The sequence below is a fragment of the Pyrus communis genome, chromosome 15 (assembly GCF_041283825.1).
Source record: "Pyrus communis isolate YQ-2024b chromosome 15, ASM4128382v1, whole genome shotgun sequence".
In the NCBI taxonomy this organism is placed as follows: Eukaryota; Viridiplantae; Streptophyta; class Magnoliopsida; order Rosales; family Rosaceae; genus Pyrus; species Pyrus communis.
In genome coordinates, this window is record NC_142579.1 from 8,878,115 (window position 1) to 8,893,385 (window position 15,271).

General features: G+C 34.3%; 1 protein-coding gene across 5 annotated transcripts; it reads left to right on the forward strand.

Moving 5' to 3' along the window:
• Positions 1-6,443: 6,443 nt before the first annotated feature.
• On the forward strand, positions 6,444-10,433 carry LOC137748255 (uncharacterized). Of its 5 annotated transcripts, XM_088684886.1 has the most exons (8): positions 6,444-6,670; positions 7,068-7,121; positions 7,267-7,677; positions 7,854-7,931; positions 8,318-8,416; positions 8,728-8,920; positions 9,119-9,534; positions 9,854-10,433. In XM_088684886.1, exons 3-8 carry the CDS (start codon positions 7,297-7,299, stop codon positions 10,070-10,072), a joined length of 1,386 nt encoding a protein of 461 aa, XP_088541012.1. In that variant the 5' UTR covers positions 6,444-6,670; positions 7,068-7,121; positions 7,267-7,296; the 3' UTR covers positions 10,073-10,433. The 5 variants fall into 5 exon arrangements, with proteins under 5 accessions (XP_088541012.1, XP_068344484.2, XP_088541011.1 ...); XM_068488383.2 differs by lacking the exon at positions 7,068-7,121; XM_088684885.1 differs by lacking the exon at positions 6,444-6,670 and having other exon boundaries at positions 6,708-7,121.
• Positions 10,434-15,271: the final 4,838 nt, after the last annotated feature.

The following is a 15,271-nucleotide window of genomic DNA, read 5'->3' on the forward strand; positions in this document are numbered from 1 at the left end:
ATTGGAAAATAAGTTACATTTGATGTGAATCATAAGTTGTCATAAGTATTCATAGTTTGCCATAGGTAATCAGCCGTACGAAATATGCACTTAACAAGAGTTTGCAAAAGATCGCCATTGAAGAAACTCCCCAAAATCTCAATTTAAGAATCGAAAGCCTAGAAATACTCATATAAATAAGGTACATGAATGCACTACTACAATATTAGCTTTAGGTAGCGGATAATTGTGGCGGTTATTAGAAAAATCTTGTCGAATAAATTATGTCTGACACATCATTTTATTAATGGCGGATGTTAGAAAAATCATGTCGGTTATATCCGACATAAAGTCCTGGTGGATATTTAGTGGCGGATATCAAAAAAATCATGTCGATTTTAACTGACAGTATTTTTGAATCGTTCTTTTTAAATATTTTTTTTTACAGATTCTGACAGTTTTTAAGTTAATGGTGGCGGTTATAACCAATAGAAATTGATTATTTTATTATTTTACTTTTTGGCGGTTATTATTTTAATATTTTGGCGGTTATAACTGACAGAAATGAAAATTTTATTATTTTAAAATGTTATATTGATTAAAAATAAATAAATAAACACATATTTTTAATAATTTTTTTTTTTCACTCGTGACCCTAAAGTCTAAAGAACCCAATTCCCACGAGCCATAAATTTTCTGAGAGAATGAATAATAACAACAGACTACAATCTGAAGCTCTATCATTTTTGTAATAAGGATTATGCTCCCTCACAGGTAAGCAACAAAATACAAAGAAATTCAAACAATTTTTTTCAATGTGTGACAAAGCACATTCCCTCCCAAAATTTTAAATTCCGCCCCCCCCCAACAAACAAAATTTTGTTACAAAACCAGGGTGTGCCCTACCACACCCTCACGATTTTGTTTCTGGGAACTCGCATGAGAACTTCCCAGTAGATCACCCATCATGTGATTACTCTCGTGCGCCACTCGCTTAACTTCGAAGTTCTTACGGAACCCAAAGCCAGTGAGCTCCCAAAAGGCCTCGTTCTAGGTAGAGATGGGAATATACATATAAGGCTTATAGGATCCACTCCCCTAGGCGATGTGGGATGTTACAATCCACCCCCCTTAGGGGCCCGACATCCTCGTCGGTACACATCCACCCAGGGATTGGCTCTGATACCAAATTGTCGCATCCTGGCCCTGGCTCCCACCATATCCCAGGTTCGACTCCACCGTAGCACGATATTGTCCGCTTTGGGCCCTTACCACACCCTCATGGTTTTGTTTCTGGGAACTCACACGAGAACTTCCCAGTGGGTCACCCATCATAGGATTGCTCTCACGCGCTACTCGCTTAACTTCGGAGTTCCTACGGAACCCGAAGCCAGTGATCTCCCAAAAGGCCTCGTGCTAGGTAGAAATGGGAATATACATACACGGCTTACAGGATCCACTCCCCTGGGCGATGTGGGATGTTACAATTTTGGGAGGATTTTTGTCGTCATTTTGTTTCTGTCGGTTATAACTGACAGTAATGAAAATTTTCCAAAATAAAACCCCTTCATCTCTTCCTTGCTCAGGTGCCTCTCCCTTCCTTTTTTTTTCTCATTTCCTTCGCCTTCTCTTTTCCCCTTCTTCTCATTTCAATCATCATGGATGAACAAGGCAGAAGCTATGCAAGCCCTTGAGCACAAAGACAAGCAAAGCGCTGTGAGTCCTTCCACATGCTTCCACCTATGATTTAATTTATGTTTTTGTTGGATATGAATAATTCATATTTTGGAAGATATCAATAAAGGCTCCATCTTGTTGGGATTTCATAGATATTTAGGGATTTATTCGAGTACTCCAAAATTATTTTCACAATCAGTAATCATGTTTAGGAGAGTGTCGTGTTTTTTCAGGCTGAGGAAGAGGATGATGCCAACACAGATGATGCGGAATTTGGTTCAAGCATATTGGCGGAGTGTGCCATTTTTCCTCCTTATTTTTTAGTTGTAGAAGTGTTAAGAGGGAAGAGATACTACTAAATGTTGAACGTTGTTGATGTCTTAATCTCTCATGAGTATGTCTTGAAGAATTGAAGAATATGGTGCACCTTATTAGCTCAATCTGGTTTGCTCATTAGCTACAAAATTTGGTTCAAGCATGTTGGGTAAGAATGCTCAACGAGAAGGAGAAAGAGAAGGGAGAATGCTCTCATGTCATTTTCATTTTTTTTTTATTATTAATATATTTTCTTATGGTTTTATCCGACAGAGAATGCTCTTAGTTATTATTAATATATTCCCTGTCGGTTTTATATATTTTCTGTCGATTTTATCCGACAGAGAATGCTCTTATTTATTGATTATTAATTTATTTTCTATTGGTTTTAATTTATTCTCTGTCAGTTATATCCGACACAATTTCTGGCAGTTATATTCGACATAATTTCTGTTGGTTTTAGAGTATTTTCTGTCGAAAAATTCATTTCATGACACTGGAAAATATGTCGCTTATTATATCCGTCATTGCAACCATTTTCTGTCGGATTTTGCTTAATATCCAACAGTAATACACGTTTCTTGTCGGTTATCATAGCGACACTAATAAATGATTTTGTAGTAGTGATGTCAAATTTGTCAACATAAGTCCATCAGAATTGCAAGATTTGGTATTAAAAAAATATTCTAATTCTTTTTAATTATCTGTTAATATAAGGGAAAAAGTTTAGCACGAGTTTTGAATGAAAGGGAGGAAATAAACATCAGAGTGCAAATTTGAGGGAGACAATAAAAGATTTATATCGCGATAATAGAAGAGTATAAATCCAACCTTTGAGCAATTAAACAAGATCACCATTAAAATATTAGCCAAATACAATACCTAATCCCTCATATATTAGACATTTACGCAATTGCATCCCTCAAACCACACCTGAAAATTAAAAACAAAGTTCCATTCATTTGGGCACATACAAGGATTAAAATTTCTCAATCATCATATCATAAAGTTCAAAGAGATAACTGATGGTAAGTAGAGAATCTTTTTGCTCAAATCGAAACCCTATCCAAACCAATTTTTGAATCCAGAACATCTTGGGAATCATTACACCACACCAAATCAGAAAACCGAATACTCAAAAGCAGATCAATAGAGTTAAGAGGAGATATCAAAATCCATCAACATCCATAAAATATTTGTCAACAACTTAAGAATCAACAAAACAATCCTTAAGAACAAATACTCAGAAATATAATCCTATCCAAACAATTTTCGTTAAATACTATTTATATTTACTTTTAAATTTTAAATAATTTTTAACCGCATGATGTAATGAATAGACACGATTGATTGATTCTCCGAATTCCTACAAAAATGATCTGGAGAGAATCATATCCCCTATTTAAGAACCATTTCATTTTCAATATCTATTTACTGAATATTAATATAATATTAAATTTACTATTAGTTATGTGTACCCACGAGTTATTGTAGCCGTGTAATCTCGAGTCTGGTGTTAAATATGCTTATCCATTTTCAACGGTTTAAAGTATTAGTTATTATCGCTAGCTATGTTAATATGTATTTTACATGTTGCTACTTAGTACTACTGTATTTGACCAATATTATTGTTAGTTCATTATGAGGTTAAGCCCACCCCATCTCCTTTTAATGTAGATAATATCGTCTGCTCAAAGAATATGTATTTTACATGTTATGTTTTGCTTATTTTTTTCGATTGTTGTCCAATTAAGTTGTGTCACTTAGTATTTTAATTAATAAAAGGATTATGTATTACTTAACCAATACTTTTAGGTCATATGTTTGACACTTATTTATATGAGATATAATAAATTATCTTAAATTTGCCTTGTTGTTAGACCCCAGTCTGCCGCCCGACTAGCGCCTAATGTCTTTTAGAACAAAAAAAATTAAAAACTATGAAGCAGTAGTTTTCACTTCTTAATTTTCATTTGTTTAAAAACTGGAAGTAGTGTAACGAAATAGTTATTAAAAAATCCCTCAGTTGCGTGCATTTTACCATATTCTTCCAAGTGTTCCTTCATCTTATTTAAATTGAGGAATTTTTGTGAGTGTTACATTACATCACATGCCTTCCTCTCGTGGGTGTTCATCTTATTTAAATTGAGGAATTTTTGTGAGTGTTACATTACATCACATGCCTTCCTCTCGTGATCCCTCAGTTGCGTGCATTTTACCGTATACTTCCAAGTGTTCCTTCATCTTATTTAAATTGAGGAATTTTTGTGAGTGTTACATTACATCACATGCCTTCCTCTCGTGGGTGTTCATCTTTTTTAATTTTTACATTAAAGAAGGGATAATGTTTGAGAGATCAAATTTTTGTATCAAATTTGCAAACCAAATAATGTCTCATTAATATGAAATCAATACATTAATCAACACTTAACACATTCAATAGTCCAAATAAAAACTTAACTTCAGCCATACAACCTACTGAGATTATGTGTAGAGTTCCAGTGGCTTCACTGGCTCGGGTGTTTCCAACACTACCACTTTTTTCTTGTTATCTGCCTTTTTGGGCAGTGTCGTTCGTGGATCTCCACGAAATTCATCTCGACAGTTGGCTTCTCTTGTTTGGTTGCTGGCTATCCTTACTGTATGGCTGTGCACAAGTAGCAGATTGGAGTTTGATGTGGCATTTGGTGAGGTATTGCTTGACTGTGCAAGAGGAATTGGATGGCTTGGGATGACCTCTGGCAGTGAAGGAGACGGTAGAAGTTTCTAGGTTCGGTGTTCTTGTTTTGTGTTTTGGGCCTAATTGTATCTTAGCTTTTGGGATGTGTTGGTCTGTTGTGGCCCTTTTTTTGGATGTTAATATGTTAGCCTTGGACTTTTGTCAGATTGTAAAGTTTTTTTTTAATAAAAAGTACTTTTGACCAAAAAAAAAAAAAAACAATAAGATAATTTATACTAAATTTTAAAGAAAACTAATGAAAAGAGTTTGAAAACTTTGAGTTTTAATGATAAGGACAAAATAAAAGGTAAAGTGAAAGTACCAGAATTGATATTTTAGTGTAAAAATATAGTTTTTCGTTAAAGTGAACAGTATTGAGAGTTTGTCATTAAAGTCTCTAAATTTTATCTAAATTATCCGAAAGGGAATCTCAGATTCAAAGGCTAAGCCCTTAAACAAAACAGTTACAACCTAATAGCAAGAAGTGAAAGAGACAGAGAAAACAAAAAAGGAGAATAAATATATAAAACAATTCAAAAAGGGTTATTTTAAGGACTATTTCAGGGACAAGGATCCTCTCCAGATTCTCTTTGTGGGGATCCGGGGATCAATGAATCGTGTTTGTTCATCGTACATCGTGCGGTCAATTTTCGTTAAATACTATTTATATTTAATTTTTAATTTTAATAATTTTTAACCGCATGATGTAATGAATAGACACGATTGATTGATTCTCCGAATTCCCACAAAAAGGATCTGGAGAGAATCCTATCCCCTATTTAAGAACTATTTCATTTTCAATATCTATTTACTGAATATTAATATAATATTAAATTTACTATTAGTGTGTACCCATGAGTTATTGTAGTCGTGTAATCTCGAGTCTGGTGTTAAATATGCTTATCCATTTTCAACTGTTTAAAATATTAGTTATTATCGCTATGTTAATATGTATTTTACATGTTGCTACTTAGTACTACTGTATTTGACCAATATTATTGTTAGTTCATTATGAGGTTAAGCCCACCCCATCTCCTTTTAATGTAGATAATATCGTCTGCTCAAAGAATATGTATTTTACATGTTATATTTTGCTTATTTTTTTCGATTGTTGTCCAATTAAGTTGTGTCACTTAGTATTTTAATTAATAAAAGGATTATGTATTACTTAACTAATACTTTTATGTCATATGTTTGACACTTATTTATATGAGATATAATAAATTATCTTAAATTTGCCTTGTTGTTAGACTCCAGCCCACCGCCCGACTAGCGCCTAATATCTTTTAGAACAAAAAAATTAAAAACTATGAAGCAATAGTTTTCACTTCTTAATTTTCATTTGTTTAAAAACTGGAAGTAGTGTAACGAAATGGTTATTAAAAAATCCCTCAGTTGCGTGCATTTTATCTTATTCTTCCAAGTGTTCCTTCATCTTATTTAAATTGAGGAATTTTTGTGAGTGTTACATTACATCACATGCCTTCCTCTCGTGGGTGTTCATCTTTTTTAATTTTTACATTAAAGAAGGGATAATGTTTGAGAGATCAAATTTTTATATCAAATTTGCAAACCAAATAATGTCTCATTAATATGAAATTAATACGTTAATCAACACTTAAATAATAATTAAATCATTAATATCCAACTCGTTAAATTTATAAAATTTGATTTAAAAATTTAGTCAGTCGAGTATTACTCTTAAAGGGACCCGCTAGTTGAAAAAAAGAAGAAATAGTAAAATAAAGGCCAAAAGTCGATCTGTTATTCACGTAGCAAACGCCAAACCAAAACGTGTGAACAGCAGCCGTGCCGTGCCCTGCCTCCCAAAACTCCATTCATCTCTCTCTCCGTCTCTCTCAGAACCTTCCGACTTCCACTTTTCAATACCACAATCATCTTTTGTTCTGCTTAATTTGTTTTTCTGCGTTCTGCGTTCAAAGATTCTGGGCACCTCTTTCCGCGTTCAAAGAATCAATGGTACCTTAAACTCCCCTTTCTCTCTATATTCTGTGGTTAAACAAAATTCCGCAGTGTAACAGTACTCTTTTGTTGACGAAAAGCTAAGTCTAATCGCGTTATTCTATCTTCTTACTTGATGACAATAGAAAAATAAAGCGTACCTCCTCTCGTTACTTGGTGACTTCATTCATAATTCTATAATCTTAATACGTAACGTAATAAATATTATCTGAATGGATTTATTTAGAGCTATAGGTTGTATTAGTGTTGAATTTTGTGGAAATCTTGACGAATCGGTTTTCTTTCTTTTTCCTCATGTCATGGCTGCTAGAGCTGGTGTATGCAGTTCTGTCATTATACTTCATATGTATTTTTTTTTTTCGGTTTTTGAGATCTTGGCTTATCCTTATTGAAGCTGAAGGAGTTGTCGCCGTTTGTTTGTATACATATCCTTTGATTATTTTGACAGGTTAGGGCTCCTTCCAAAGTACAAACTATAGCATTTCAACGCTTGTAGCACAGTAATTGCATTATTTTCTCTACTGCATTTGTTCCTCTCATTTTTAGCCCTCTGAATAATCAACATTCGGATTTTATTGTTATTATTTGTGAAGTCGCTTCAAGAGAAATCAAGTGCTGTGGTTATGGAGGAAGGGTACAGTGGGACTAATGACACTGAACTCAGACGAAGCGTATCCAATGATCGAACAAGCAGAGCCACTTCTTCATTAAGGAGGCGGTCCTTAAGTTTATCACCTGTTCAGCCTTCTCAAATAGATGATGACAATGAAAGCGAATGTGTGTCAGAGGCAGGAGATATTGGCGATCGGGCTCTTCACAGCAACAGGCACAGTGAGAGTGGCAGCGTCTGCTTGTTTCCTTCAGAGGATGTTCAACTGCAATCCTATGGATTCTGGGGTCGTGACCCTGTTGCATCCAAAGGAATTTCCCCTGTCACTCCCTTGCCAGAGGAAATCATATCTCCTCTTTCCACTGATGCGATCATATCCGAGGACCCAACGCCAGTGAGCTTTCGGTTGATACATTTCATAGTGTATATTATCTTTGTTGGAGATCCTTGAACATGGACAGGAGATTTGGTTTTCTTTTTCATTGATCATAACATGTTAAGAGTTTTTTCTTCTTTTTTTTTTTTGTTGAATCATGGTAGTATCTTAAATTATTTTCTTTTGATATGCAGGAAAATACAATAAGGTTGCCAAAATTCTTCGAATATGGTTCATGCATGACTCATTTAGCAGTTTTTGGCATTCTTGGGGTAACACAGTTAACTCTGTTTCTTACTATATACCGATGTACATTTTGTTTGAGTCCTAATATGTGTTGGGTTTATAGCTGTTGTTGCATTCGTTTGGCAAATTGTATTGCGAACCTTTTCTTGCATCTCTTTTTTTTTTTTTTTTTTTTTTTTTTTTGGGTGGAAAATCTGTGTAATTGGTATGCTGACAAATTGTATCCGGTCTATTGTACTCTAAAATTATATAAGTTATGTTCTCAAAAATGTTTGATCATGCACTGGCATGTTCATATTTCTGTTTGTCTTGAAAAAATTGAATATGTCACTGTAATACATCTTCTTATATCTTTCTTCAAATCTGGATACCTAGATGTTAAATAGATTATTTGACATGCTACAGTATGCAGGTCTTAACGAGATATCTTCTGCAAAAATTGTTTGGCCCTGGAGTTGTAGGTGTAACAGGCGACGAAACCATTCTCTACCTTGATCTTCCTTCTAATATGGTCTCTCTCTCTCTCTCTCTCTCTCATGCACACGAACACACACACACAAATGATTATGCCCTTTATTCGGTAGTGTTGTGTTAATAAACATGTTTTCTGTAAAGCTGTTACTTATGAGTATTGGGAGGGACTTGTGATGCACACAGTACGATGATCACCGAAGTATTATCAAGTTTCTTAAGACCTTTCTTTCCATACTTTTTTCCCATCATCTTTTAATTTTTTTTATGCCATATTTCTTAAGGGTTGTGATGCCAAAAATGCTGGATGATGTTGCAACTCAAATTTTTGTTTCTAATGCATTTTTGTAGGTTGGCTCTTTCTTGATGGGGTGGTTTGGTGTTGTTTTCAAAGGAGATATATCCTATGTGTCAGATTATTTGGTCATCGGATTATCAACTGGTTACTTGGGAAGCCTTACAACTTTCAGTGGTTGGAACCAGAAAATGGTTGAACTCAGTGTTGAAGGACATTGGGTTTTTGCTGTGCTCGGCTTTTTGATAGGTAAGATGTCATATTCTAAAGAATTGCTGCAGTAGACATGTAGATCGCTTTGGCAAGCAGGATATTTAAATTTCATTTCAATCTAGCTGGTTTCTTTCTTTGAGCCTATTCGAAACTTATCCATGGGTAAATCACAAACCCAATGTAGCTCAAATCACTGGACTAATATGAGATCCTCTTTTATGTGACGGATGTCAGGTTTGTTTCTTGTGGCCTACTCCATCATTTTTGGGGTAGAGACAGCAAAGGGTTTTAGGCAGATTCTTGAGAGGAACTCAGTCTGTGGTATTACCAGCTCTAGAAGGAGGTGGAGGGTTGACAGCTACAAGCGTCACTTGGTAGCTTTAGCAGTGTTGTTGCTGATGCTAAGTTCTCTGTGGAGTATAGGTGGAATACAGTTCAGAGAGGAATTTAACAGTAGCAGCAGCGAGGCGCAACTATGGTTGGGTTGCATAGTTGGACCTTTTGGTGTGTGGATCCGGTGGTTCTTAGCCCGGCTTAATGGACGTGGATTAGGAAAGACGGGTTTGTTGAAATGGGTTCCATTTGGTACTTTAATTGCCAATGTTTCTGCAGCTTGTGTAATGGCAGCCCTGTCTACTGTGAAGAAAGCAGTAAGCTCTTATGATCTCTGTCCACATCCACTCCATGACTTCATCCTCACCATTACCTTTCGTGTGTTATTGTCTCGTGTCCAGCAAGCGTACAGTTCACATATAATTGTCATATTAAAAACGGCTAAATTTGTTATTTTGGGTTTTTTTTTTCTCGTCGAGGTTTTTAATGCTTCTTGGGGAATTCTTGAACTGTACTATTTTCTTTTGCAATGTTTTTCCAACTGCATTACCTTTTTCATACATTGTCTTGATCCATGCCCACGGTTTTTTCCTTTTTAATAGAAAATCTGACGCGCAGAACTATTTGTTTGTGCAGGTGAATACTAGGACTTGCGACATTGTTGTAACAGGCATACAATTTGGATTTCTGGGTTGCCTGAGTACTGTTTCTACCTTCATTGCTGAGTTCAATGCGATGAGAGAAAGCAAATACCCTTGGAGAGCATACGCATATGCCATGGCTACGATATGCAGCTCGTTTGGTTTGGGAATCCTGATATATTGTGTACCCGTTTGGACAAGGGCATACAAGTAGTAGCATGCTCAGGCCATTGTTTTGATGTTTATTCTGTGGTTATGCCTCGGGGATCATGTTCGCCTAACCCGTGCGGTCTTCAGCAGGATCGAAAACATGACACCGTGGTGCTTCTTGAGTGTGTAGCAGAGTCGTGCGCGAGAGACACGAAATATATCCTCATCTATCTATCTCCGTCCTCTCGTGACGATACAGATGCATGGGGGTATACATCCGGTTTCATGTAAAATCACTCTATCACTCGATCACATCATACAAAATCATCCTAGCCGTTCAATCTTAAGTCATCTTTTGATATAATTACACTTGTCATGAGTTATGACTCAATGAAATCTAATGTAAGAGACCACATGGACTATGATCTAATGGCTCACATTAAATCCTAACAACTTAAATTAAAAACAGTATATTCCATGTGGTGATAGGATAATTGGAAGATAGTTACTGTGATTAAAAATAAAAAATTGAGGATTTAAGCCCTTGTGGTGAAGTCTATATGGATTTAGGCTCAAAATTGAAAATTTCGTCAACTCTCCGTTAATTGTTAGTACATGAAGCTCACATTTGAGACTAAAAAAATAAAGTTATCCTCATATGTAAGCCCCACATGCTAACAATTGACATAGAATTCCATTTTAGCCTAATATGTGTAGCTCACATGTTAATAATTAACGGAGAGTTGACGGAAGTTTTAATTTTGGGCATAAATACTAACAAACTTCACCACTATGGCTTAAATTCTTTTTCTTTTTTTTTACCACATGTGCTATCTTCCAACTATTCTATTACCACATAGACTAATAATCCAATATGCATGCAAAGAATATGTTACCGTTAGAGGAGGAGCACCACACTCTCTCACTCTATCACATCATACAAAATCATCCTAGCTATTCACTCTTAAGCTACTTTATGAGATAATTACACTTGTCATGAGTAATGACTCAATGAAATCTAATCTAAGAGACTAAAAGGACTATGGTCCAATGGCTCACATTGAATCCTAACAACTTGAATTTACCAACAAATACATTTGCACATCAACAATATTTACATTTACATTTCAATCCATAGCTTCATATATTGTAAATCTTTCTACATAATACAAGTATTCATCTGTTTTTATAAGCAAAGAAAGATTTAAAAAGGTGAAAATGAGAATTCTTCCCTGAGCTTGCACCCGACTTTAGAATATGTCCTAGAACAAAAATTCCATCAATTTATGTCCTTGAATTCAACAAAAGTTTCGCTATTAGTCTCCCCCGAAATTATGACACTATTCGCACTTATTGCAATATTGTATTCAACTGTTATAAAGCAGCATGACTTAAAAAAAATAAAAATAAAAATTATAACCATAGAATTTACACTAAAAATGATCACCACAATACATTAACTATAATTATTTGGTTCGGCCCCTTTAGTCAACAAGATTTAAACCTATATATTTTAGTAATAAAACATAATACAACTAGACTGTGAATTAAATAACAAAGAAGAATGACTCTTTTGATAAGCCCCACACGTCTCATGTCTGTATCAAAAAATAAAGAGACAATAAAAAAATTAAAAGAAAACAAAGCTCCACAGGCTTATTTAAATTGAAAATATAAATATTTTCCCCACCCAATATGATTTTTACACAACTAACATTGGACCACCTTTTAAGCATTATTATTTTTGTCCTTTGATTTTTTTTTTTTTTAATTCATTCGATCTAACAGTTGAAAATTAAGAAGGTGTGTGAGAAGTTAACACGGAATGTGTGAATATCACACCCCTATTATTTAGTACAAATCAAACTTATCTCCTCATTTTCTTTCTTTTCTTTTGGAACTTTTATTAGATTATACGTTCCAAACTACAAAAGTTTAACAAAGAAACTGTAGCTCAAGTGATTAAGAATATACACTTTTGTATCCAAGGTCCTAAGTTTAAATATTCCGATTCTTTGCTTCTTAAGCTCGTTTGGTTTCCAGGCATTAATGAAAATGTAGAATTATGGAGAATAATCCGAAGATTGACTTTGAGGTATGACTTGAATCGTTTCCTTAAAGTGTTATTTGCCCCCACTCGAATGAGTTTGCTAAATGATTCTTGGCAAATCACTTCCAGGATACAACAAAGTATGAAATATTCGATTAGCAAAACCAAATTATACTCCCTTAGAAATAACTAGAAAGAAATTGTATGAATGTGATGGAGAGAGAAGAGGGTAAGGAATGTAGAAATAAATTTCTGAAATTGTGTATGAAACATTATGCCACAAACATGTATTTATAGACAGCAAAGTACCCATTCATCGAGCCCTTTCATTTTAGTTGAAGATACACAACTCTTCTTAATAGTGTTTACCCAAAAGACATGTCTTCTATTTAATATTTTCAGAAAATAAATTTTGATTATTTATATATATTTTTTTAATTCTACTCATACAATTTCAGTAAGCATCATGTATTTTAACTAAAAGTTGTAACCATTCAACTAATTACATTTGCTGCGCACTGTAGCACCCTTTATCATACACACACACGCTGCACAATGCAGCACCAAATCATAAATATATATATATATATATATATATATATATATATATAATTCTTGAAATATTCAACAATCCTTCCCTATTTTAAGAATATATAATAAATGGTATTACAATACTTCTCTCTTTTAAATTAATCACAAGCATACCAATATAATCATGCATATAATAAAGGTGTCTTTCGAATTAAACCTCTAATTAGTGTAAGTAATTCAAAGTTATAACGAATGCGATGGTGACCTAAGTTTAAACCACATATTCTTATGTTAAAACCGGAATCACTACACACATGATTATATCTTATTTCCTTAAAGAAATTTCTGAACTAATTAAGCATTATTCTGACCTTGTGCTTCATCCTGGTTTCATAAACATTTACAAGAGAAAACCCAACTTTTGGCAGAAGCAGCACCATTTCTTATGTTCATATAGGTGAGGTTCCTGCCCATGTCCCTGCTACTATAGACATAACTACAAATAACCTCATTAAGAGATAAAACCCATCCGCCTAAACGTAGCAAACTTGCACTGATCATCCTGGAATGAGCTATATATTAATTTTTAGTGCTTTTACAACCACTTATCAATAACTTGTTATTACCCATTAAACTTTTAAACTAGTGATGTTCTAGAGAAAGTTGGGTTACCATTATCAGTGGCTAATTTTCAGTATAGGGTTTTAACCCCATTCCATTAGATGTACTAACTACCAAAGCTCTTGAAAGTGTTTTTGTTAACAGATCTGCCAAGTTATTATTTGATTTAACATAAACAATATTAATAACTCCATCAATTATTAATTGCTTGACATATTCATGTCTCAAGTTAATATGTCTAGACTTTCCATTGTATACCTTATTGTATGCTCTAGACAAAGTAGCCTTACTATCACAGTATAAAGAAATGGATGGCATTGATTGTGGCCACAACTCTATTTCCAATAACAAATTTCTAATCCATTCCGCTTCTTTACCTGCTGCCGCTAATGCTATAAATTCAGATTCCATAGTTGAATGTGTTATACATGTTTGCTTCTTCGAAGCTCAAGATATTGCTCCTCCGGCGATTGCAAAAATCCACCCTGATGTAGACTTATTATCATTAGCACTTGTTATCCAACTTGCATCTGAATATCCTTCAAGTACTGCTGGAAACTCATAGTAAGTTAAACTCAGGTTTATAGTTATTTTAAGATAACCAAAAATTCTATTTATTGTTTTCCAATGAGCAGTACTTGGATGACTAGTGTATCTAGAAAGTTTGCTTACTTCAAATGCGATATATGGCCTGGTACAATGCATGACATACATTAAACTTCCAATTATACTAGCATACTCAAGCTGTGCAACGGACCTACCAGAATTATTAAGCAAAGTTGCACTAGGGTCATAAGGGGTATTTGCTTCTTTTATTTGTAGATGCTTAAACTTAAGAAGCAATTTTTCTATATAATGTGACTGACACAAAGCGTAACCCCTATTATGTTTCCTAACTTTAATTCCCAAGATAGTATATTCAAATCCTAACTTTAATTCCCAAGATAGTATAATCCTGTCCAAACTTTTAAAATTGTTAAAAGAAACAATTGCCACGAATCCAGCCAAACCATGAAAACACACTGATAACACTAAGAATGTAGAATTAATCATTCCCAAATAGATGAATCAAACCCAGTAACGCAATCCAAAAATAAAAAGAAATATATAAGGGAATTTAACCTGAAAGCATAATGAAATCAAAATTTTAATTTGGCAAGAAAAGTCGTTATGACCAAGAATCCAAACCATGATCACTGACGCCAGTGCTCAAAACTTAATTATTATGTAATTTTGATACAAAATTGCGGAAGCATGTTTATGAAGTCTCAAATGATTGATTAGAAAAGATATCAAACCAAACGATAAACACAAATTATGCTTTTGTAATATTATTTATCTACAAATTTTCAATTTAACAAATTACCTATTAATCAGACCTAAGCTTGTTGTGTTGCTCTGGTACCGTATTAAGATATTTCTGAAATCATAAGAACAACAAGACATTTGGATCACGAATACGATAAACCAAACTGACATAAAAGGGAGATAAACTGGAGGAAGAAGAAGCCATGATTGCCAGGGTTTTGAAGGAGTCTTCTACTTTCAGCAAGCAGAAGTGCTCCAACAATAATAGGGTTTGCTCAGAATCGAACATGTATTTTGTGAAAGCAAGGCCTGCCTATGTATAGTGAAAATACTCCCACTAATCCAGCCTTTAACTTATTAGTGGGGATTTGCCAAATCATAGGATAACATTAGAGTCCTAATTGATATTGATATTTTGTCTAACCAAATAAGGCCTCTTGATTAGTTGCACAAAATAAGGACTCCAAATCTTAATTAAAACAAGATTCCATAATTTCCTCAACACCAACTAACTTGTTAACCAAGTTAATTGATTGACAAGAAATCAATAAATCATATTTATTGGCACTCACATGGTTACACGGCATCCTTGTTGATACTATACTCTAGCCAATGAAACTCATCGTACCAATCAGAATGAAAGAGATGGGGAACTCCGAAAAAAAAAAGTCTTTGTGGAAAGGCTTTAGTACAGGCCGACAATACTCTTTTTGTAGATAAGCTCTTCGGACTTGATCTCTAATATTAGGCTCA

Coding starts and splice junctions, on each gene's coding strand:
- LOC137748255 (XM_068488383.2), top strand. Junction 7,678..7,853: donor TATCCGAGGACCCAACGCCA/GTGAGCTTTCGG, acceptor TTTGATATGCAG/GAAAATACAATAAGGTTGCC. Junction 9,535..9,853: donor TGTCTACTGTGAAGAAAGCA/GTAAGCTCTTAT, acceptor TTGTTTGTGCAG/GTGAATACTAGGACTTGCGA.